We start from the raw sequence: 23,116 nt of genomic DNA, 5'->3' as shown, positions 1-23,116 counted from the left end.
CTGTTGTTTGATTACTGACAGGAACAGCTGATGAACTCATGAAGGACTAAGAATGTTTTGCCAGATAAGTAGCACTTAGATAAATAGACTTTTTTAAGAGGGCATAGCCTGATTGAATCATATAATCACAGAATGGTTGGTCTGGAAGGGACCTCAAGGATCACAAAGCTCCAACCCCCCACCACAGGCAGGGCCACCAACCTCCACATTGATACCAGCCCAGGCTGCCCAGGGCCCCATCCAACCTGGCCTTGAACACCTCCAGGGATGGACGGGGCATCCACAGCCTCTCTGGGCAGCTGTTCCAGCACCTCACCACTCTCACAGTAAAGAACTTCCCGCTGACATCCAACCTCAATCTGCTCTCCTTCAACTTCAGACCATTTCCCCTTGTCTTATCACTGTCTACCCTTGTAATAAGTGCTGATTGTAGCTACCCATGCTTCTAAAAGTAGCTGCTGGAGGTGATGATAAGAGTTTGATCCATACCCACCTCAGTTCCCTAAATTGTATTACATCTGATCAGATGTATAAAGTTGCAGTCGTGGTCTCCTTTGGGTCTGGTGGAGATTAGATACAGCTGGACTATCAGAGAGGCCCTACAGCTGACAGAATATACCATGAGGGATGTAGCCAAGTATAGTGAAATTTGGTTCGGCGTGAGTCTCATCCTCCTGAAGATGTGTTACCTAGTGACTGTGTAGAACTCTACTGACTTCAGCACCAAACAGAGAACTACCAGATGAACATAACTCTTCATATCTGCAGATATCTTACAGGGCTTTCATCCTTTTGGTCCATTTTTCTCTCCAAATGGAGCTTGTAGGGAGCAAACTGGTGCATGTGATGCTTTCCACTGTGCCCCTTGGAGACAAAAAGCCACATCAAGCAGGAGATTTGTGAGTTGCTGGAAACAGATGCTTCAGATTCTGTTATTAGACTTGGGACGATGAAAGAACAACAACTAACTTTCATGGCTATGGAAGCAGAAGGAAAACCGCCTGTGGATAGATCAAGCACATCCATCATTGGCTAGAGATTGAAGTGTCTGTAGCTTCAAATCCTGATGTGAAAAGTTCAGGATAGAAGAAAATATCTGAGCAAAAGATGTTAAACAGTTTGTAAGATTTTAACTCAGATACACACAGGAGAATCCACAGGTAACATTATGATTCATTAACTATTCCTAATTAGGCTCCTAAATTTAAATAGACAGAATCTCCCCTGGGGGATTTCAAGGCATCCTCCTTCTATAGTTGTGGCTATACGGGGAGCTCAGGAATTTAGGTTGTTTGAGGATGACTTCTACAGGGCACACAATTGTTGAGTGCCCAAAGGAGGTGAACTGCCTCTTCTAATAAAGTTATTACATTTCTGGAGTTAGGAGGAAGCTGGGGAAGGTGTCCTGCAGTCCAGGGCAGGAGGGGGAAGGAGAGGCTGAGAGGGAGCAGTGCCTGTTTGCCCTATGGAGAGTCTCAGTCAGAGGTGCCCCTTGTTTACCTTCATCTCCTTAAACCTTATATGTCACAGGCCCACGCACCTCCAGGAGTCAGTCCACTGTCTGCAGGGAGGGGGGGAGGAGGGTGTAGTGCTTTGGGCGTAGGTGGCTTTGCTTATGTCAGGGCTGTTTTCCCAGGGAATCTCACTTGATTTCCATGTGGTGCCTGGAAGGGGACTTGCTGTAATTGGCGTGAGTCATTTCCCCTTGATCAGTGGTTTGGAACCACCGCGCTCAGGAACGTGCCTGCAGTAGGCTGAGGAACTCCTCCTTTCTCTTGGATGTCACATTTCAGCATTGCAGACCATACCGGCACTCTCTGGACAAAGGAGTTCCCCTTTAAAAATGAATGAAGGAGAAGGAAAGGTCCGGAGCACGAGTTTGTTGAGTCTCTGCTCCTTTTTATTCGTTTGAGATTGAGGATTTTGAAGGGCAACGTGTTGGTGAAATTCCAGCTCTTAGGCTTAAGTTCATCTGCACAAGATTCCTGCACATCTCCTGCCGACTCCTGGGACATTTTACACTTCCTGTATAAACTATACTGTGCCTACAACATGATATAGATTGTCCGGAGCTACAATATGGCTTTGCAGCTAAGGCGTAGAGCTGATGATCTCAGGCATTTATATGGGAGCGCCCAGTTCAATGTGGCCACTCATGGTGACACGTAACTGTAGGATCTAATGATCTCTTAGCAAATGGTTATAGCTACACTTGACTAAAAAGCAGCAGCTCCCCTGTCAGATGAATGGGGAACAGCTGACCATGGGGCAGGACCTGAAGGCAGGGTAAGGGTATCTGGTGTGACACAGGAGACACTGACAAGAGGAAAACTCTCGATCTCCTTTGGCAGCGGGTTGGACTCAATGATCTCTAGAGGTCCCTTCCAACCCCTACAATTCTGTGATTCTTCCATATGTGATTTTTCTTGTTCCATTGGTGGTCTGATGCCGTCACAATCCAGTATTTTAGTCGGTATTATTGACTGATGATGTGATGAATTTGTGTTTTACAGCACTTGAAATTCTTCCAGTTCTGCAGTCTAAGGGAGCTGTGTACCTTACATGTGTGCGAAGAAATTGCTTTCTTTTAATAGTTCACAAGCATGAATGATTCCATATCTGCATGCTGTGCATTTTCAAGTCCCAAACAACAGTGCTTCACAGCTGCCACCTTTAAAACAAGTGCAGTAGTTTCTGTTCGGTGTTTACTCACAGTTGGGTGTTTTTATTATTTTTAATTAAAAACATGTTGAGCATTACCAGTTCCCGGCCCCAACCTGCCGAGATGAAAGGCTTGGTTGTAATTCCGTCAGTGAAGAGATCATGCGTTATTCAAACTGCATTCTGTTTCAGTCGTTCACGGCAGGATTTACTGAAGGTCCTGCAAGTCTGCTTCAGTTGTACTGAGCTTATGGGCTGCAAATGCACAAATGAATACATAGCAGAGGGCTAGAGATTGACAAAACCCATCTGTGTGTTTTTAAGAATGAGCTTTCATGGATCTCTGCTCCTCTGATACGTGTGTACAGTGATGATGGAGGTCAGACAGTAATTGAGTCCTGGGAGTGGATGTCTTTAAACATGTTTGGGACTGTGGGAGCATCAGGAAATACCAAAGGATGGAATTAGCAGAGAGAGGGTGGTTTGAGTGTGAGGCTGAACTACAGGGAGACCAAACTTTCCTTTCTTTGGCAGAGATCCCCTCTGTGAGATTGGTAAATTACTTTGATATTTGAACGCTTACTTTCAAACTCAGTCCCTGAGCCAGTTTCCCATCTGTAAAAATTGGGGGTTATAGCAGTCAAACGTTTTGTTTAGTAGAATAGTAGATGCACTTAAATTGAAACACTCGACAGCATTTTGGAATAGAGATCCCAAGAAGGAGCCATGATCCTCTGGAAAGCAATCTCATGTGGCAAGTAGCTGAACCTGCAGAACTGGAGTATTTAAAACTAGACAGATGAATGCCCACATCTCAGTGCTGACTGCTACCCTCTGAGAGACCAAAGTCCCACAGGTCCTCCAAGTGCTGCCTCTTTTGACTCATCCCAACTCAGTTCCCATCTGCTTGTTAAGGTGCAGGGCTCCTGACTATCAGACCTGTTAGCATTGTGATTGATGACCCTATTTCTTTCCCTTTTGTCTACCTATATCGCTTGTTCTGCTGACTGAAAGTGTTAAGTTCTCTGTTGGATTGCATGCCGCAGGCCAAGTGCCAGCCCTTCCCTGCCAGGATTTCTGTGCTTAACACTGAGAGGAGACTAGAATCTGTGGTACATTTCTGGTGGGTTTAATCATAAATAACCTTTTTTGACACCTTGCTCCAGCTCATGCCAGGCTTTGTGTCAGATGTGCTGCTCTCTGGAGGATTTAAGGAGGGTATTTTGAAGGACCCAGATGTTTAATCTTTCTTGTGGAGCTGGCTGCTGCACAGAAGCTAGTTGGAAATTGTGAGGTGTTTTGTGCTTGAAAAAGCCTTTCCATTTTACTTTCTAAATCAATCTATCTGAGCTGTATGTGGGTTTAGCATTAAACCAGGACAACAGACCTGCTGTGTGCCATCACACTATTTACTCTTTGCAAAGGTAGGTCTGTCCTGGTGAAATGTCCTCAAGATGTTTGTGGAGTCCACAAAGGAAAGTGGTCATTACAGATAAAAAAGTTGCAGGTTCTTCCTGCTTTCCACTAAACTGCTCCCAGATTTTTAAAGGAAGTTGGTTGCTGAAATGAAGGCAGGAACTGGTGAGGATTTTTAGAAGTACCAAAGTTAATCACAAATGTTAAATATCTGCCTGCTTCTGGGAATCTCTTTACACAGCCACTTTTATCTTTAGGCACCAAAAGCCATTCTGGCATTAGTCTTTCTACACCTGACCTCCTTAGCCATCCCAGAGGGATAACAGCACCCTAAGGTGCCTTAATGATAAACCATTTTGTGAATACTTCCCTCCAATTATTTCTCCTTCTCCATTCTTCCCCGGGATGCTGTTGACCAGCTGCTGTGATGTAGTGATGCTTTGTTTTGCCACGACTCCTCTCCTGGTACCACAGGCAGCATTCAGAATGGCATGAGCACAGGTGCCAAAGTGGGAGGGAAATCTCAATTCCTTAGGCGTGTTTAGGAAAAGCAAGGTGCTCTTACAGCCCAAAAAGCCAACCGTATCCTGGGCTGCATCCAGAGCAGTGTGGCCAGTAGGGTAAGGGAGGGGATCTGCCTCTCTACTCTGCACTACTGAGGACTCACCTGGAGCACTGTGTTCAGATGTGGAGTCCTCAGTGCAGGAGAGACATGGAGCTCTGTGTGTACAGAGCAGGGCCACAGAAATGGTCCATGGAATGGAACAGCTCTTCTATGAGGACAGGCTGAGAGCTGGGCTGTGCAGATGGAGAAGAGAAGGTTGTGAGGTGAGCTGAGAGCGGCCTGTCAGTATCTAAAGGGGAGCTACAGGAAAGAAGGGGACAGGCTCTTTAGCAGTGTCTGTGGTGATAGAACAAGGGGAAATGGATTCCAGCTTAAAGAGGGGAGATTTAGGTTAGATACAAGGAAAAAAACAAGGGTGATGAGACACTGGCACAGTTTTAGTTCCTAACAGAGGATGTGCATCTTTTGCTGCCTTCCCATCAGTGGACAGTTGCCAATTGAGATTTCACTACAGATTGCTGTGCCAGGTTTTTGCTGTTCAGAAGCTGTAGGTTTTCATGTCTGTCTCCTGACCTGCTACAACTCTTATGATAATGCGAGAACTTCAGCATTGATATCTTGGCAGCCCGATACAGGAGGTCAGTCTGCAAATATAGTTACAATTCTCTTTGCCTCAGCAAAGACAGAAAGTAAAACACAGTGTAAACAAGGCAGTTGGATTGCTTCCCCCACCAGGAACATTTGTACTGATGCAGGCAGATTTACTGGCTGTGATTAAATCTCACACTCCAGCTTGGCAGCTGATTAGCTGCAAGGGGCAGTCAGGAATTTCCTTTCTCTTCCAGGGCTGCACACTTTCCAAGTCTTCCCTCAAGCCTGTGCCAAGGATCTCAAAGTGCTTTGGTTTTTTAATTACTCTTCTTCACGCCTCTGCAAAGAGCGAAGATGAGAGATAGCACAGTCTGCAATGGAGCAGTGGGGAAACTGAGGCATGGGAGGTGGCAGCCAACTTGGGGCAATAGAAGCCATGACCATCAAACTTGAAGGAGGGCTGAACATGGCAGCAGTCCTCTCCTGGGATTTCTATGGGTCTAATGATCTTGTGTCAGTTCTGGGTAGTCTGTATCTTTAACACAGTTAAGTGCTGGCTGTCTGCAAGAACAAAGTGGTGCTTTGATGTGTGTATTAGGATACAGTCACCAGAGGGGAAAACATATTTCTCCTCTGTAAATTTCAATTTCTTTACTTGGTCCTTCAGTAATCTGTTCCTCTGATTTCTGAGCTGAACACTGTATAAAGCATTGTTTGTTGCTTTTTTCCTCTTTGTATAGAAAGGCACTTTGCTCTGAAATAGCCTCAGGTGTTGGCCATGGCTGAGGCACAGAACTGGTTCAGCTCCATAAATGATACGCTGCTGTGTCCCTGCAGGGCAAATCAGTGAATTTACTGTGTGGATTCACCTTCAGTAGGTGTACACTAAAGGAGCTGCACTGGCTTTGATTGCTTTGCTTTGAGGTACAGCCAAAGAGAGCTGGCCTCGCAACATCAAGGAAGGAAAGTAGTTTTCTTACTAAGGCATACATTGGTCCAGAGGGACCAGTGATGCACAGATGCAGCTCTGACAGGCATGTTAACCTTTCTCACCTGTTACGCTGAGGATGAAATAAGGCACTAGCCAAACACTCACCCTCTTTCTCAGGATGGTAGGAACAGAGATGGGGTCTTTCTCAGCATGGCTGAAGCTTGAAGCCCAATGATGGGAGTATTTTGTGGAAAGAGTTTCTTTTAGGTAGGATTTCTTATTCTGTGGTGGATAATTTAAGCTTTGTTTTCTTTTGTTGTTGTTGTTTTGTTTTTTGTGGACAGCATCCTCCAGAGGTGGGTTTTGGCTATGCAGAATTATCTGCTGTGCGGTCTCAAGCCAGCAACATAATGGCTAGAGGGAGACTAGGATTAAAGCATAACTGACAGTCTCCTTTGCTAGGGGCTTCATGTCGAACCTGCCACCATGGCAGGACCAGCTGTCCAGCTGGGGATCTCTGGAGCTCAGGGCTGGAACCAAAGACCAACTTATCAGTCATTTCATTGCCTTGGATGGGTGTCTAAGTAAGCTGTTTGAATCTGACCCTCAGTCTAGTCTCAAAGCTTAATTATAAGTAAACAATATCTCGAGTGCTTCATAGTTTCTATCCTTTTCTCCTTGTGTGCCTCCGTGCTGGCCTTTGGAGTGCGTTCATCATAGTGGTAAATGAGTGCCTGTTTGTTCTGCACATGGTGTAGTTCAGTATCAGCTGAACCCACAGCGTAATGCGATAATTCTCATTCTGCTCAGCTGAAATTACTCTAACAGTTGTGCTCTTCTTACTCCTTCAGTTCCCAGGAAGCTTCTGCATGAAACCCAGCCAAGACCAATCAGTTACCAAGGATTTCAGAAGCCACATCTTCCGCTGCGGCCAAGGGTGTTTGATCCCAGTGTTGTAGGAGACAGTGTCTTCCTTTCTGATGTCTCTCTTCCCAGTGTAGGACGTGCCCTCCCAGGTAACTATGGCTATTGTTATGCTGGCTCACACCTTACTGTGGGGTGGTAATGCTTCCCTTCCCCTTATGGAAACTTGTACCTTATCCTGGTTTCTGTTTTGTACCCATCCACATCACGGTCAGAACGGGAGGTTTTGAGACATTAGCACTGGCTGATTCAAGTGAACTACTAAACTCACACTGAATTTCTTGAGATAGCAGTCATGGCCGTGCGTGTCAAAACTCGTCACAGAGGTACTTTGGAGACGCATCTTATACAGTCCCAAATGAAAAGCAGGGCGAGCCCAGCAGGAGATTGCTTTGCTGGGGACAGAGGAGTTTCCAGCTGGGCTTTGAAATGTGATGCCATTTTCATAAAAGCGCAAAGTGGAGAGAGATGCGTGAAGTCAGGTCTTTGCTATCGAGGCGTAGGTGAGTAGAAGGAAGGGATTGGTTATGAATAAAGGAATACGGCAAGTGAGCACTTAGTGGGCTGTGCAGTGTTTTTGCATCGTGTTTCCCAACACAGTGGGGGTGGTGATGACTCCACTGCTGGAATTTCCTACCCTGCGCTCCCTGCGCTGCAGCGTGGGGGTGGCTGCGCACAGAGCTGCCTGTGTCTGTCTGTGCTGTAGGCAATGTTAACGCACAGCCTGGGTAACCAACCTGCAGGCAGTTATATGTCAGCGGCATCACTTTGGAGACCTTACTGAAAAAAGGGTTGCCAAGAAGATGAACTTTGGATTAGCCTGAAATAAAACCTGTGATCTTGGTGGGTCTTTTAAACAAGAAGAAAAATGCAGAGCTTACTTTCACTCCTGCAAACGTTTCACTCCGACAAATGACACCTTTTTTATTTAGTTTTCATATCGTTTGTTCATTCATTTAAAAAATTGCAGCGCTTTTCAAACAAAGACGTTGGTTTAAAATTAACGGCTGAAATATTGTTTCAGAAATCACAAAAGGAAATATTTGGACGTTTCTGTAATCTCCCTTCCTGTTTTATTTCTTGTACTAAAACTGTTTGCTGAAGTCAGCCCAATATCTTGAATCATTCCTCCTATGTTACTGGGCACATTTTCTGCCAGCTGAAATACTTTTGTTCAAACTTGGTGTAAAGTCTCAGGGAAAACAGCCAGAGTCAGTCAGAAGAACTGAGAGAAGGTGGAGGTGGTGAAGGGGCACCCAGCAGTAGGTGGGCTGACAGGGCAAATGAGGTCTTTGGAACTAGCAAGAAGAAAAGGGTTGTATTGAAAGGAGACTCTGGAATAAAAGGCAGACAAGGGAACTGCGTAGCAAACCAACACGTGGCCCTTATGATGGTTGGTTGTTTTTCCCCCCCCACGTAACCCCAGCCGTTTTCTGTCTCTCCTGTCTGTTCTTGTTACAGTCCCGTAGATGACAAATCTCGTTGTGTGTTTTTGTGGTGCTCTTTGCTGGAGTAGATCGTATGCAGATGAATGTTTGTTGAAAAACTCGTTTGATTGCATCTGTCCTTGGGACAAGTCAGAAGAAAAAAAATAGGACTCTTTTTACATCTCCCATAAGAAGAGTCATACCTTGCTCTCCTGAAAGACACCATTTTGCACAGCTTGTGTTCCAAGGGATGTGCAAATCCCCACAGGAGTTTGTTCATCTGAGCCTTTCCTGGCTGGTGTGTGCACCCAGGGGCAGGATTCTGTTGCTGTCACACAAACGTGTCATTTGTAGTGGCAGAAGCTGTTCTAAAAGAGTGGGAATTTTCCCCACATCCCTTCTCATGTTGCCATCTGTGTATGTCCTGCTGGCGCTGAGATGGCTTCGATGTCCACATGAACAAATACATCGTGCTTTTAAGTTCCTGCTGTGTGGGGAGAGCTGAGTCACTCCATTAAGGTCTGTGAACTAACAGCGGGATTCCCTTGCCGTGGTTTAGGTACACAGTGCTACATGAGATGCTTTGATGTACCCAGGGCATCTCTGGGAGGGCAGCGGTTCAGCTTGAAGGAATAAAAAATGTACTTGGTGGCAAAGAGAAACTCAACCGCTTGTACAGATGTGGATTTACTGGGCAAGGAGAATAAAAAGAAAGATTAGAGGGCATGTTAGTATTGCTGGTGCCTACATTTGAGCTAAAATATTTTCCAAAGGTGTGCTGTTAATTCCTGCTGGCTGCGCCTTTGCCCCTCTGTGCCTCTGTACATCAGTTGCAGCAATCTCTGCTCCCAAAGGAAGAGCTTCTGGGGATGTTTTTCTTGTTTGCATCTGCCATCCAGAAACCCATGTTTGAAATGGGTTCCTCTGAGGCAGTCATTTACACCTTGGTAGCTTCTCAGGTGTGATTTTCCCAAGGCGACGCAGCCTTTCAGTGGCAGATAGAACTGCACCCATGTTCCTCAGGGCTGATCCCTTACAGCAACACCTGGACATCCATCTCTGCTGCTTCTCCTCTGAGGCACATTAGGGCTTGGTGCTGCTGCACACACTCAGCCCCCTCCATCCCATATTACCTGTTCTCTCTGTTGGCCCTCCTTCTGTTACTGCCCCTCTGGGCTGTGCCACTTCCCAGCACGCACAGCGGGAGGTTGAGTGTCTTGTCTGTCTTTGCTGGGTTAGCAGGGAATGGACACATCTGAGCACAGACCATCTGTGGTTGTGCCCTTTGTTTGCGTGGCACTGGGGGTACTGCAGGAGGTGGACCCGACAGTCTCCTGAATTTAATGCTAGCAGATAAGTGGAAGCCAGGTGTGAGTCTGTGGTTTTACAGTGCACTTGATTGGAGCCGGACACCCAGGAGAAGGAGCCTGAAAAGCTGTAACAGCTCCCCTTAAACAATCACATGGATGGTGGAGCTGGATCCTGTGTGCTGGTTTTCATGTGTTGGAAACAATTAGTGTTTTGTGACCAGTGAGAGTGTCTGCCAGCAGATCAAGGTGCAAGAAGTATTCAGCAGAGAGCTGATAAGGTCTGAAAGGGTCTCTTTGAGCCTCCTGGAATTATGTGCCTCCTCAGCTCTGGTCTTCTACAAATAAAATCAAATCATTAACTCATGCTTGCTCACCTTCCCAAAGGGGAAATGATGTCTGGGTGGAACACAATGCAGGTGAGCTTCTGCAGGCAGTCATAAACTCAGATTCACCCTTCCCTGCAAAGCCTGGGGAGAAAGCGTTGTCTGTTTGCCAGGCACGAACGGATCACTGCAGCACAACTCCAGCAGAGGGTTGCCAGCTCTGCCCATGTTTTCCATGCCTATGTGCAGACTTAGAACAAGTTTAGCTGATAAAGGCTCCATTGATTTACATAAGATGAAAGAAACCCGATTCTGTATTTGCTGAAACACGGGTGGGTGTGTCTAAGCCGTGACATGAAAGGGCAGGAGACTGTGGAGAGAAGATGCTGTTTGGATGCACAGAGGGCATGGGCTCAGCTGAAGTTCACTGCAAAGGTTTTGTTGCCCCAAAAAGGGGAACGAATGTGGGTGGATGGTGCTGAGCAGCACCAGGTTTCTGAACGCAGATGAGGACAGGTAGGGCAGGACAGGGCTGGTGCACGTGCCTGATTCCTCACTCCCTTTCTGTTTCAAAGCAGAGAAGAAGAAAGGGAGGTCGGCCACCTTCTACCCTCAAGACAACACCCCCTTCCTGCTTCCTGTGGATGAGACACAGCCGCCGGTGTTCACAAGCAGCATGGAGCCCGTGGGCGTCAGCACAGAGATGGCACTGCTCAGCAACGTCCTAGCAGCGTACGCCTTCATCACAGGTAGGTCTGGTGGCTGCTCCCTCTGTGCGCTCCCATGGGCTCTTTGTAGACCCTCCACGGAGCCCACATCTCAGTCACTTACAGACAAATCTGTTTCTTTGAACTGCTGGTGTTTCTCATTTGTCTCTCATCAAATTCTGCCTTCAGAGGCCTGACCAGGGCAGCTCTGGCAGACACCACGCAGCAGGGGTTATTGTGCTCTGCTTTCCCCTGAATTTGCTCTCATCTGAAGTTAAATACAATGTGATCTTAAATGTGGTCTTATTTCTAATGCTGTGTTTTTCCTGAAGATGAAAGCCTGGCACATAAGGAAGGCAAGCTTGTTGTCCCATCATTTGGAAAATAAGCAGCACTCAGATCATTACCTGCTAAAGAGAATTTGGCTTATCTTCAGTAGGAATGTGAAGATGAAGTAGCTTGCAAGTCTGCTTAATTATATATTTAAATGTAGTTTAGAGCAAAATTTCCTTGGATCACACATTATCCTTCACCCACGTGTATCTTTCAAGTCGCAGAGGAAGAGTCTTCCTTTTAAGATTTGCATTAAAAAGTTACTCTTGAAATAGAGACTGTGTGCTCTGCTCAGTGCTTGGGCTCAGTATCATTGAGAGTAAAATGTCCAGACAACATAGTGCAAATATTTTCAGTCTTGTCCAAAGTAGGAGCTGACTGCAGAGCTGGGGATCCACCCCCACAAAGGTGCCACTGGCTCCGTGTGTTTTAGGACAATCTCTGCAGCTTTCTGCAGCAGGAGGGCCCTGTTTCTCTACCAACCTTCTGTGACACTACACGCCATTTAAAGTCTATTTTTCTTATAAGGCTGCAGAATGCTCTCCACTGTAATGAAATGTTCGTCTGCACCTTGTTGTGATACCAATGCACTGCTCTTTTACTGCAGGCTGTGAATAATTCTGCGTCCTACAGCCAGTCTGCTCACACCACCCCAGTGCAGTTAAGCTGGGATCTGTACAACTCAAACTGTGTTCGTGAGCAATAGTTATTTCACGTCTTCATGAAATTACTGATTCAATAAATAGTAATGCGTTCTTGGTGCCCTGCTCTTGCTGAGATACCACCGTGCTGCTACAGACAAGTATTTGAAGTAACTACTTTGGGCTTTTCATTTTAAGTAGCTTAATAAGTTTTTCTGCACATTAAGTGAAGGATCCTTCTAAAAGGACCGTGAATATTGAATGCAAAGTTCTGCTTTTCTACGCATTGACTGAATGGTGTCATTGAGATTGGCTGTTGGTGGCAGCCTAAATGCAAGTAGTGACGTTCTTCACAAAAGACAACTGAGTGGGATGTATTTTTGTTGCTTCCTAAGGAAAGATTAGAAAAAGCAAACACTAAATGTGTCTTCTGTCTGTCATACTCCTCCCTTCTCTTACCTACATCTATTTTTGATGAGGGGAAAAAATTCCTGTATTCTCAATGCTAATAGAAAATAAAATGCTGTTAACATTATTTTCCCCATCTGCGCAGTAACGGGTAGCAGAAACTTCTAGGGTTTATGGTAGGGGGCAGCAGTACTGGGATCTGGGGCTGCTGACTGTGTCCCGTGGACTTTGCTTCCATTTACCACAGCACAACTCTTTGACCTTGCAGTCATTTTATGGGCACAAGGCCTCAATTCATCCCCTTGCCGAGGTGCCAGTCTTGACAGGAGCCTTTTGCTCCAGAACAAATAGTAAATCACAGGATCACAGAATTGCAGGGATCCTCTGGTCTTCAGGCACCTCTCATTTGCCAGGCCCTTTCATAGATGATAGAGAGCTGCTCAGCAGTCACATCTGCCAGCTCCCTTAGCACTCATGGGTGCATCCCATTGGGCCCATGGCTTTGTGTGCACTGATTTTCTCAGAATCACCGAATCACCAAGGTTGGAAAAGACCCACAAGATCATCCAGCCCAACCATCCTTCCATCACCCATTCTCACTAATCCATGTCCCTCCTTTTACTGTTGACATACTTAAAAATCCCATTTATTGTTACCCTTTACCTCCTTTGTAAGGTATAATTCCGAGATGGCTTTAGCCTTCCTCATTGCGTCCCTAAAAACAACAGCCTTAACTGTCTCATTGATGCAGGACTTCTTGCTTACCCTCTTACAAAGCGGTCTCCTTGTGATGTGTTCAGATTCACTGGATGTCAGGTAAATGGTGAAACTCAGACCTCACCACTTTGGCTTCCAGTGAGGAGTTCCCATTTTGTTCTCCACTGCACTTAACCATGACTGTCAGATGAATTTTAATCTCAGTGGTATGTAGGTTCAGTTTGGTATTTATCACCAGAGTAATTGATGACTGCCCTATGGATTGAAAGAGCAGATGCCGTAAACTCTTTTTATTTGCTACACGTAATGTTGTCATTTGCTCTTAGCAAGGAGGATGGATTTGGCATTATTTTGCAATATGTTAGTACGGGGAGGAGGCTTTATGTTATGAGTTCAAAGACATGATGTGTGACAGGGCAGAAATATAACTGGAATAAAACTAAGGCACTGCAGAGCTACCCCTCTTCTTGTTGCAGACTTTGGGCAGTGGAACACTTGGAAATGTTTGTGTTTGCCCAGGTCTGCAGCCTTGAATGGGGCTTAGACCACAGCAGCTGTTGATGCCCATAGAGGAGTCACTATAGTGGCTTAGGAGAGGCAGGGGCCTGGGTGGCCAGAGAGGTTTTGGTTCATAAATCATCCACCACCCCTGACCACAGCCTCTGTGCCAAGGGGAAACGTAATGCAAGAAGTGCTCTGTTTCACGACAAAAATGTCCCTCAGGTGCACTCTGCAAACTGAAACTGAAACTATCAGCCTGTGAAACTGCTGTTCAGGACTTGCCTGTGCTGCTGGGTTGGATCAAAACAAGACTTTGTAAAAGCAAATTGCAAATAGGGAAGGTACATACAAGCTGTTTTTTTGTGCTGCAGGCTCTGTTATTTGCACAGTTGGCACACGCAGAGTCTTACAGCACACAGAGAGAACGAGCACCAATATTGGCAAAAGCCTCTGGGCTCATTTCTGCCATAGTTTTGGTTGTGGTTGCCACGTAAGTGTTGGAAATGTTCCTGTTGACAACCAAGGGGTGAAAAATCACAGCACAGCAGGAAGCAAAGCCTCTCTGCAGGAGAGTTGGTTTTCACTGTCAAATCTCTTTGCAGCCATCACCGTGTTTAGGACTATCACAGCCAGTTCAGTGTTACCCAGCTTCCAGAGCCTGGAAAACATTTCTTCAGAAACAGAGAGTCAGTAGCACCTGTGATGAGTGGATTTGTCAGCTCATCAGACAAATGGGTCTTATGCAGTGGTTGGTCCTGCAAAAGGCTGAGGGGCTCCCTTAATTTAAAAGCCATTTATTGTCACAGAGTTGGGATTATAAATCGATGCAATCCCTATGTGTGAATCTCAGTCCTGTTATTTGTTATGGACCTGATCCAAAACCTGTGTGAGTATCTGGGAAGACTTCACTCCTCTCAGTGACAGCTGGACCTGCCTCTGCAGTCAAATCCTCCAGCAAGACCAGAACCATCCCTTCTGTTTGTGTAAATATTGTCTGAATTGCACCAGAGCACTTCCAGTGCCTTCCTTTGGATGGAGGACTTACTCCAGTTTTGTATCCACGATGAAGCAGTTAGAGGGGAACCTCCACAAATCCCTGTTTTATTCTTCCGTAAGCCCTAAACCATTGCTGCCAAGTTATTAACGAGGAGCTTCCGAAAAACAACCCGGGGGAGGTCGTTCCAACTTTTCGACTGCTTGGCCTGAGCTTTCTTAACAAGGGGCTCCTGGAGAGCTCCCTCTGTTTGGCCGGGGGATTTCGGCAGCCTGTGGGGCTGACTGTCAATTCCCAAGAAGATATTAGTCCTACTGTTTGTGTGACTGTGCTTAACGCTGAGCTCTGAAATATCCCTCCCCGCTGAGGTTTCCGAATGTATGAAGCCATCAGGGGAAGCCAGCAGCGTTAATGCCTAGATTGCTTTGTATTTATTGAAACGATTTATTATAATAGCGGTAACAACCTCGGCCTGTGGCATTTCCTGGGGAATTAATGGCAGTCTGGGCCGATACTCCCAGCAGATTGTTAGCCCTCAGGAAACAGGCTCCATAATTGCTGCTGCTTTGGTTAGAAAAACAAAATAAAACGTGTTTCTAATTTCTGGGCAGTTTGGGTGGATAGAAAATGGCGGGGTTTGTGTCGAGAGTTTACAAAGAGCGTAGATCTTTGGTCTGCAGTGATTGAATCAGGCCTGAATCAGTGACATTTTTATCAATGCATTCAGTCCAGAAAGAGAAATACCGCAGAGAGGGAAGGCAACCCCATCTAAAGAGATGGACTGCAGCTGGGTACTGCCAGAAGGGTGGGAGAAAAACAGCCTTGTGCCGTCATCCACTGGAAGACGGCACTGGAAGAAAGAGCTCCACCGGTCAAAATCCTTGTGCTAGAGGGGCAGTGAGATACACGTGCATATGAATTCATATTGAAGTATTGTTAACTCCTGTTACTGGTATCCATGCACTTCTAAAGAATTCTTGAAATACCCTGGGATGTGTGACTGTGGGTGTGATGGATGTGAGCCTCCTTCGAGTTCTGGAAGGATCTGAGCATCCATATCTGAAGAGGATGCTCCTTTCTGTTCTTCACAAGGAGGATGTGCAAAGAAGGAGGCGAACTGATCAGCCCCCAAATAGAGCGTGTTGCTGACTTGGCTGCTTCAACTGAGAAAATAACGGAGTCCCTGGTTTTTAGCTTAAGTTGCTCTTTCTGCTGTGGAAACAGAGATGTTGCTGCACAAGTGGATTGTACGCCTGATAAATGCCAAGGCTGCAGTTGAATGGAGAGTTACAGCTTGTGAGGAAGTCCAGACAGTGTCTCAGATGTTGACAGAGTAGCTGGAGGAGCTCATAAGTGCCAGCAAAGCCCAAAGATTCAATTACAGCCTTCGCACTGCATGGAGGGCTATACACAAAAGGACGAGCAGGGGATGAAAAATGGTTGCTTAAGTATCAACGGAGGTGCTGCTTGCACATGAGCAGGATACAGTAGCATGGAAAAAGGAGTAGGGAGGAGAAATGAAAAGCAGGACATGGACAAAAATGGGAGAAGAGAAACCACACGTGTCTGTCTCAGGCTCGAACCCATGTTTTTTTATGAGTTGCTTTAAAAAGAGTGAACAGTGGAACTAATGCAGGCAAATGAAGCCCATGTGTGTGCAGGAATGTGGTGCTCAGGAAAGTGCTGGGCATCGTGTCAGCCAGAGCCAGAGCAGGGGCAGGCTGCACCTCCTGCCTTCTGGGACAGACCGATCAGTCCTGCTCATTTATCCATCCCTGTCTGCGTGTCTCTGGAGTCCTCCTTGTGCCTCCTTGCAAGGGAAGCTTTGCAATTACTGTCCTAGTTGTGCTGCAGATGGAGGTAAAGGGGGATGATGACATTCTTCCTGGGGTTGTCATGTCTCTGGAATTAAGACCACCTTACTGTTCGCGCTGTAGCAGGATGATCGCTTTGCTATTGCATGAGCTGGGCTGCAGATTTTATCCATTTTCCAGCCTTTGAGTTCAGGATTCCATTAACTTCTGGACACAGAGTAGTTTAGGTTGTGTGGGGCCTCCAGACATCAGCTGGTCCAGCTCCCCACTCCTGCTGTTCTCCAGTTCTTCTATAAACTTCTATTTGGAGGAAATCATTGGAGAGTGATCTAAAAGCATAGCGTGGGGGGTGAAGGTAGAGCTGAGCCTTGTAGTTTTTCCAGGGACCAAATAATAGCCTTTCAGCTGGTGGGATCTGGTACAGCTTCATCAGTGAGTTCAGGGGATTAGGGCTCATCTGAGGAGCTGACTCCATCCTTGAACTCAGGACTTCCAACAGACACAGCAGAGCAGAGCTGGCTGTGCTTCATCTTCACCCACTCAGGGTGTCTGTAAACGTGCAATACTCTGAAGTGATTTAGCCCAGGGCAAGTGCAATAACAACATTATCACAATTACACTTCTTAGCAGACTTGTGGACCAAAAAACACCACCCTGTAGTAAGTAAAAAGATAACCTAGTTGAAAAGGTGTTTTGGAGTCTCGTAGTATCACCACAAAATGGAGCTCACTCATCGTGTCAGGGCACAAACCCCGCAATGCTTCTGTAGCACAGGTATTCTTTTTGGTGGTCTGGGCAGAAGGCCAGCACGCTTGCCTTGGAAAAGCAGAAGAAACTTATGAATAAATAATACGCATTTTTCCACACTGCAAGGCTTGACATTTCAGCTGAGCCACAGCACAGAGAGAATGTGAAGCTTTATAGTACGCTCTATTCCGTGTGCAGTGGTAATGGCTGTGACAGAAAGATGCACTCAGTTGCTTCTGGTTGTGCTGCTCCCAGGTCTCAATGCCATTCCTGTAGCAACTGGAATTAGCATTTAATTCATTTGTCAGTTCAGTTTCAGTTCAGTTTATCCTTCCAAATAACTCCAAGACACAACTGCAGCTAACCTGCATTCTGCATGGGGGTCAGTGCCTTGGCAGCAGATCCACCGGGTAAAATCCCCTCCCTGGCTTCCATGGGGAGAGGAGGCAAAGGAGGGCTTGGAAGCAAACAGAGCCATTAGAAACTGACCATTGCTGGAGTTTGCACGGAGGAACAAGTTGTGCAGGTCTGTTCGTTCAGGATCCATTCTCAATCACTGTTTGCTTTCCCCTTTTCAGAAAACCCCGAGCGGGCCGCTCTGTATTTTGTCTCTGGCGTGTGCATTGGACTGGTGCTGACGCTGCTGGCGCTGGTGCTGCGGGTGTCCTGCCGCACGGACTGCAAACGCTCCTCCACCAAAAAACCTCCCCGGGAGAGCGACTGCGACAGCAGCGACAGCGATGCGGACTCGGACAGCACGTCGGACGTGTCGGCCCGAAGGCACCGCCGCTTCGAGAGGACTTTGAACATGAACGTCTTCACTTCGGCTGAGGAGCTGGAGAGGGCGCAGCGGCTGGAGGAGCGGGAGCGCATCATCCGGGAGATCTGGATGAACGGCCAGCCCGACATCCCCGGCACCAGGAGCCTCAACCGCTACTACTGAGCAATGGGGAGCCGGCTGGCCCCACTGCCGTGGGGCTCCTCCACCCCTGTGACAGCAGGGAGGGTGCTGAGGAATGCCGTGTGGGTGCCTCCTCTTGTCCTTCGTACCCGGAGCTGTGCCATGGACAGCAGTAAAGCTTTCACATCCTCCTTTTCCCTGGCGTATGACTGTCACCCCTCCCCATAGACACTTTCTGGTCACGTCAGAGTTGGCTGCCATCTTCATTTCTGAGTGGCTGGCACAGAGCTGACAGTTAAAAGTCCTCCTGTGTGGGGCTTGGCACCCCGTGGTACGAGTACTGCCCACTTGGATGGGGAGACAAATCATCCTGGTCTTGGTTTTCATTTACGGATGTTGGGCTTCCCTGTCCCGCGGACTTTGGGAGAACTGTGACCAAAGCTACAGCTCTGGAAGGATGAATGGGGAGGGCAGGGGGTGCATCCCGACTGCTTGTCTTGTGACTTCAGAAGCCATGAGATGGACCCGATGAAAACCCAATGGCAAATATGACTTGTGAAGAAATGGGGGGTGGGGGGGGAGTGTTCTTCCATCACGAAATCATCTCGGTGCTTGGATGTTTGCCATAGTGTATTCAGTTATTTATGGCTGTCTTTTCATACTCCTTTTCAATGGGAACTTTGTTTTTTAACCAACACCTCAGGGATAAAATCCTATTATTTTTTTTGAGTCTGTTCTCCCCGCTGGCCCCTGTCAGACACAACCCAGCTCACTTCCAGCAGTGAAATACTGTAATATAGGAGATGTGTCAGTGATTGGTGAGATGTTAACAACCTCAAAGAGGTTGAAAAGGCTTTTCTGTTTGTTTGTTTTGTTTGAAATATATATATATATATATTTGAAGATGCTGCACAGGAATGTGCCTTATTCTTTTTTTGTTGTTAAAATGAGGTTTTCCTATGGATAGCACTGCACAATGTTTTATATATTTTATTAAAAAAAATGAAAAAGGAAAAGGTCTATGTTTACTAGAAAAAAATGAGACAAAAGAAGCCACGTATAACAACAGAATGGGTAATAAATGCTAAATAAATTCTAGTTTGCTTCAATACATTTGGATTTGCATCCTCACTTTTGATGCTTTTGTTGCTCAAGGAAAATGGTCTGGAAGTGTAAAACGATCCAGGCTGACATGCCTTGCATGCAGGAACCTGGAGGCACTTTTATTTGGCCTGTGCAGTTTCATATGGGATGACTCAGTATTGACACGGGATGTAATTTTACAGCTGATATTTAGAAATAAAGCAGGAGGCGAGTCCTGAGCCCCGGGTGAGTCACCAGGTGCTGTGATTTAGCTGGGATTTCCAATGTGCTGCGCTGTGCTGAGAGGAGCAAAATGACAGGATGAGGTCGGGGAGGTCAGTTTTGTTGGCTGTAACAAAATACATCCCTTCAACTTTGGCAATCGAGGAGTGGCAAAGGTTTGGATTTGGAGCACTGCATCCTGAGAGAGGGACTGCCAAAGTGGTGTTGGAGATGATAAAAATGAATGGATTTATGTATGCTGCTTTTCCAAATGAATTCTTTTGTCCAGAGGGGTTCAGATGTAAATCACGAGAAGGCCCATGATACAAACTGATGCAGAATGTACCCTGGGCACTGTGAGCACTGCTGTAAATCTTCCAGCTGAAGCCTACAAGGCAAAGCAGCAGCTGTGCACCCCGCTTTCAGCTCAGCCTTCCATGGGGATCAGTGTGTAACACCGGGCTCACCATCATCACGGTACATGCAGTACTGCTGTGTGCTTCCACCTCCTTTGGTCTCGGGGCCATGCATCTCTAATAAGGCTTTGATTCAAGAAAAAGAAAAATACAATCCTCGGAGCTGCCCTAAATAAAATACTTGAAGTCATTCTGTAACTATTTCTGGATTTGATCCAAAGCAATTGAATAGTTTTGGGGGAAAAAAACACCATCAAGCTTAACAGGGCAGGAGATGGTGGTTTGCATTTAACTCTATAAACGCACAGAGCAAAGCACACAGCTGGAGCACAGAGGAGCTGGATTCACTGCAGAATGGGATCAGATCCATACTCCTCATCCCACAGGAGCCTGAAAAGGTAAGTTGTCCCAGTCAGATCCCGCTGTGCTCTGCTGCTCTCTGTGCGTTGCCCTTTGGCTTCTCAGGGCCACTTCCAGCTCCTGCGCTCATTTGCTCCATCGGCGTCTCCTGTGCTCACTGTTCCCTGACAATCTCACTAATATGGTGTTGATTGCCTTTCCCATGTCCACGCTGCTGCTCACATCCTCCAGACATTCCAGCCAGTTAATAAGGCATGTGTTCCCCTCCACATTGCTTGGGACCACCACTTAACCCCTTACCTGCCGCTGTTGCCAGCACCACAGGGGCTGCACAAGTACATCAGATGTGCTGCCAGGATGTACAGCATACACACATTCTGTATATTTTTTCCTGTTGATGTACATTGTTCTGAGCAAAGCTGAGTGGCTGCGCAGCAAACCAAACCTCAGGCTGTGGCTGAGCTCAGAGCACGCTCAGTTCTGAGGGGGGTCTACTACTGCCAAGGCCTTCCATCCTTTGCCAAGTGCAGTCATTGCCTCTTCGGCACCTCCTGACAGCTACAAGCTTTTCTCCTTTGTAATAAGCTTTTGTTTTTGGAGGATATATTTGCTGAACACAAACACTGATAGCAGAGAGGAGCAAAGTCAGCTTGTGGGTCTGAGCTGTCAGAAAACACCTTCAAGGTATCTGAATGCTCGGTGTAATTCGGTACTAGCAAAGAGTCTGTGCAGTTATGGCACCTTCTAAAAGGATGGTTTAAGAGAAGAAGTTCAAGGGGGTTCAGGTAAGTCAGAGTGAGTCAGAACTGGGGACTCTGCATCTAAACGCAGTGCAGGATTTGGGAATGGCCAAAATAGCCTCTGAGAACTGATCAACAGACACCCAGAAAAAAACAACTGCTAACAGTTCTGCTTGAATCCAAGGATCTCGTGTGCTTTGGTGCTCACAGAGCAGAACCTCCAAAGGCTGCATTTCCTGCTGTAGCAGAAGTGCTGTCATGGCCTGAAGCAATGATTGAACAAACACCTGGTAGGAAGGCAGGGCGGCCCAGGGGAGCTCAGGTGCATGCAATGCAATGCACTGAGTGACCAGAAGGGCTGGAGCCAGGATCCACCCCTTCCCAGCCCTCATTTAAGGGTTGGCAGTGGAGGTGAGGGGATCTTGCTGGAGATTTCTGTGTGTTTGAGGCCTTCCCAAGGTAAGCAGGCTCTTCCCTTTGTTTCTGAGCCCTTAGCTGCTGTATGTGTCTCCTCGCTTGTGCCGCCTGGGACTTTGCTACCACACTCTCATTGCTGCACTTTCCATTGCGGATGCACTGGCTGTGAGCTACATTCAGTTTCTAGGATGAAAAATTGATGTTTGAATGTAAACTAATTCTGTTTACTTATGGTGAAGTGCCGTGCGGAAGCAACAGTGACAGCAGTCAATGTTTATGTCTCAGGCACCCGCACAGACTCCAAGGGAAGAAGGAAGGAGCAAATAATTCTAGCCATGTCATTTTCTTTGGATTATTTCTGTTTGATATAAAGCAGGAGGGCAAATCATATCTTTTGGTTTTTGACCTGAGAAATTTCGACTTAAAATTGCCCAAGAGGGAGGAGTTGAGAAATCTTATTGCAAATAACTCTTTTCTGCTGTCTGCTTTGTTTTTATAAGCAAATATTTTGGTGAAAACTTCTCAGCCACTTCTATGAAGAATAGTCAATGGAGCTCTACAAACCCAATGAAGAAGCCGTAATGAAGGCATCCACTCTTTAGGTTCCTCTGAGAACAATGTCATCACTAATAACATGGTCATGTGCTCCAGTTTCATAAGAGGAATGAGTTGTGGCATTTCTTTGCAGCTACTGCTCCCTTCATTGGCTCTGTGTGCCACATCCTTGTGAAACTCCAGCATGGTCTGCAGTGGCTCCTCATCACCTTTGCAGGCTCATGGAAGGTCAGGTTGCTTTGCAGAGAAGTACATCCAGTGTGTGTATGGATGCACGTGTAGGAGCTGGCAGAAGAGCAAAGCCAGCAGGCAAGGAAAGCCTGAAAATATGCATGAAGAGTGTGAACTCTGCACTCAGTCTTGACTGTTGAGAATGCAGCTTCAGAGGTAGATAATGCCCCTGAAGTTAAGCCCCTCTGACACTGGTATGTGAAGGAGGTCTTTCTCTTCCTTCAAGTTTTAATTGTATGGAAAAGCATTGTATGAACTCAGGTAGGAAGAAATCTGGAGCATTTTCAAGGAAAAACTGCAGTGCCTTAATGATGAGCATGGGCTGCTTCCTGAAGGTTTTGGTGGTATGGAAGAGTGACTTTTTTGGTTTCTGTGCAGAGATCTGAATCTGTTGGGAAGATAGAAGGGAAGGTGCACTTCTACATAAAGTAAAGCTACTCAGGGCGAAACAGCTTAAAATGCTGATAGAGCATCCATTTGTATGTATGAAATATTGATGAATGGTTGGTCTGGGAAGTGACTTGCATTGATTAGCTATTAGCTCAATTCAGGGCACTAAATATTCCTTTAAAGTCATTAATCTCAAGGACAAGTATCTCTTTGGAGGAAGGCATCTTTTTAACAGTCTTTATAATTGCAAACTTCAGAAGACAAGACTGTCCTGGCTGTGAAGCTTTTCATCCTTCAGCTTCTGTTCCTTATACCTTCTGAGCCTGAATTGATGTGTCTGGAGGTTGGCGACCCTGCACGTAGCAGGGTGTTGAAACTAGATGATCATTGTGGTCCTTTTCAATCCAGGCCATTCTATGATTCTGTCATCTTTTGGTTCATTCATGGCACGGCAGTAGCAATAAAACATTTCCTTACTGACCTATCTCTGTATTCCTTTTCTTTCAGAGGACATGTCATCCTTTCTTGCCTTATGACTTCAGAGACAGAAGGATTTAATGGTGGTGTGTGCTCTCAGCAAGCGTTGGGTCTCAGGCAGACATGTCTTGTAAGTGTGACACAGTGTGGTGTGCAACTTGAACTAATGGGCATCTCCCATTTTGCAGCATAGAAATGGTCTTCTGATTTACACTAGGAAGATCTACCTGAGACTTCACAAAGTTGCCTTTGATCTCCAGAGTCTTCAGTGATCAACTCGTAGGTGTTACTTCTTCTGTCTTACTGCTTATGAG

General features: G+C 46.4%; 1 protein-coding gene across 3 annotated transcripts in view; it reads left to right on the top strand.

The window, feature by feature from the left end:
- EVA1A (eva-1 homolog A, regulator of programmed cell death) overlaps nucleotides 1-19,022 on the top strand; it is a 145,200-nt gene extending 126,178 nt beyond the window's left edge. For 2 of the 3 annotated variants that reach the window (XM_015859942.2, XM_015859943.2), the window contains 3 exons: nucleotides 7,016-7,180; nucleotides 10,727-10,897; nucleotides 17,589-19,022. In XM_015859942.2, the coding sequence (XP_015715428.1) occupies nucleotides 7,016-7,180; nucleotides 10,727-10,897; nucleotides 17,589-17,953 (701 nt within the window). In that variant the 3' untranslated portion in view covers nucleotides 17,954-19,022. Of the gene's footprint in view, nucleotides 1-7,015; nucleotides 7,181-10,723; nucleotides 10,898-17,588 lie in introns of all 3 variants that reach the window. The other variant, XM_015859944.2, reaches the window with a different exon arrangement.
- Nucleotides 19,023-23,116: the final 4,094 nt, after the last annotated feature.

The sequence above is a fragment of the Coturnix japonica genome, chromosome 3, assembly GCF_001577835.2.
Source record: "Coturnix japonica isolate 7356 chromosome 3, Coturnix japonica 2.1, whole genome shotgun sequence".
Lineage (NCBI taxonomy): Eukaryota > Metazoa > Chordata > Aves > Galliformes > Phasianidae > Coturnix > Coturnix japonica.
Note: the sequence above shows the minus strand (reverse complement) of the source record. Positions and strands in the feature narration are given on the sequence as shown.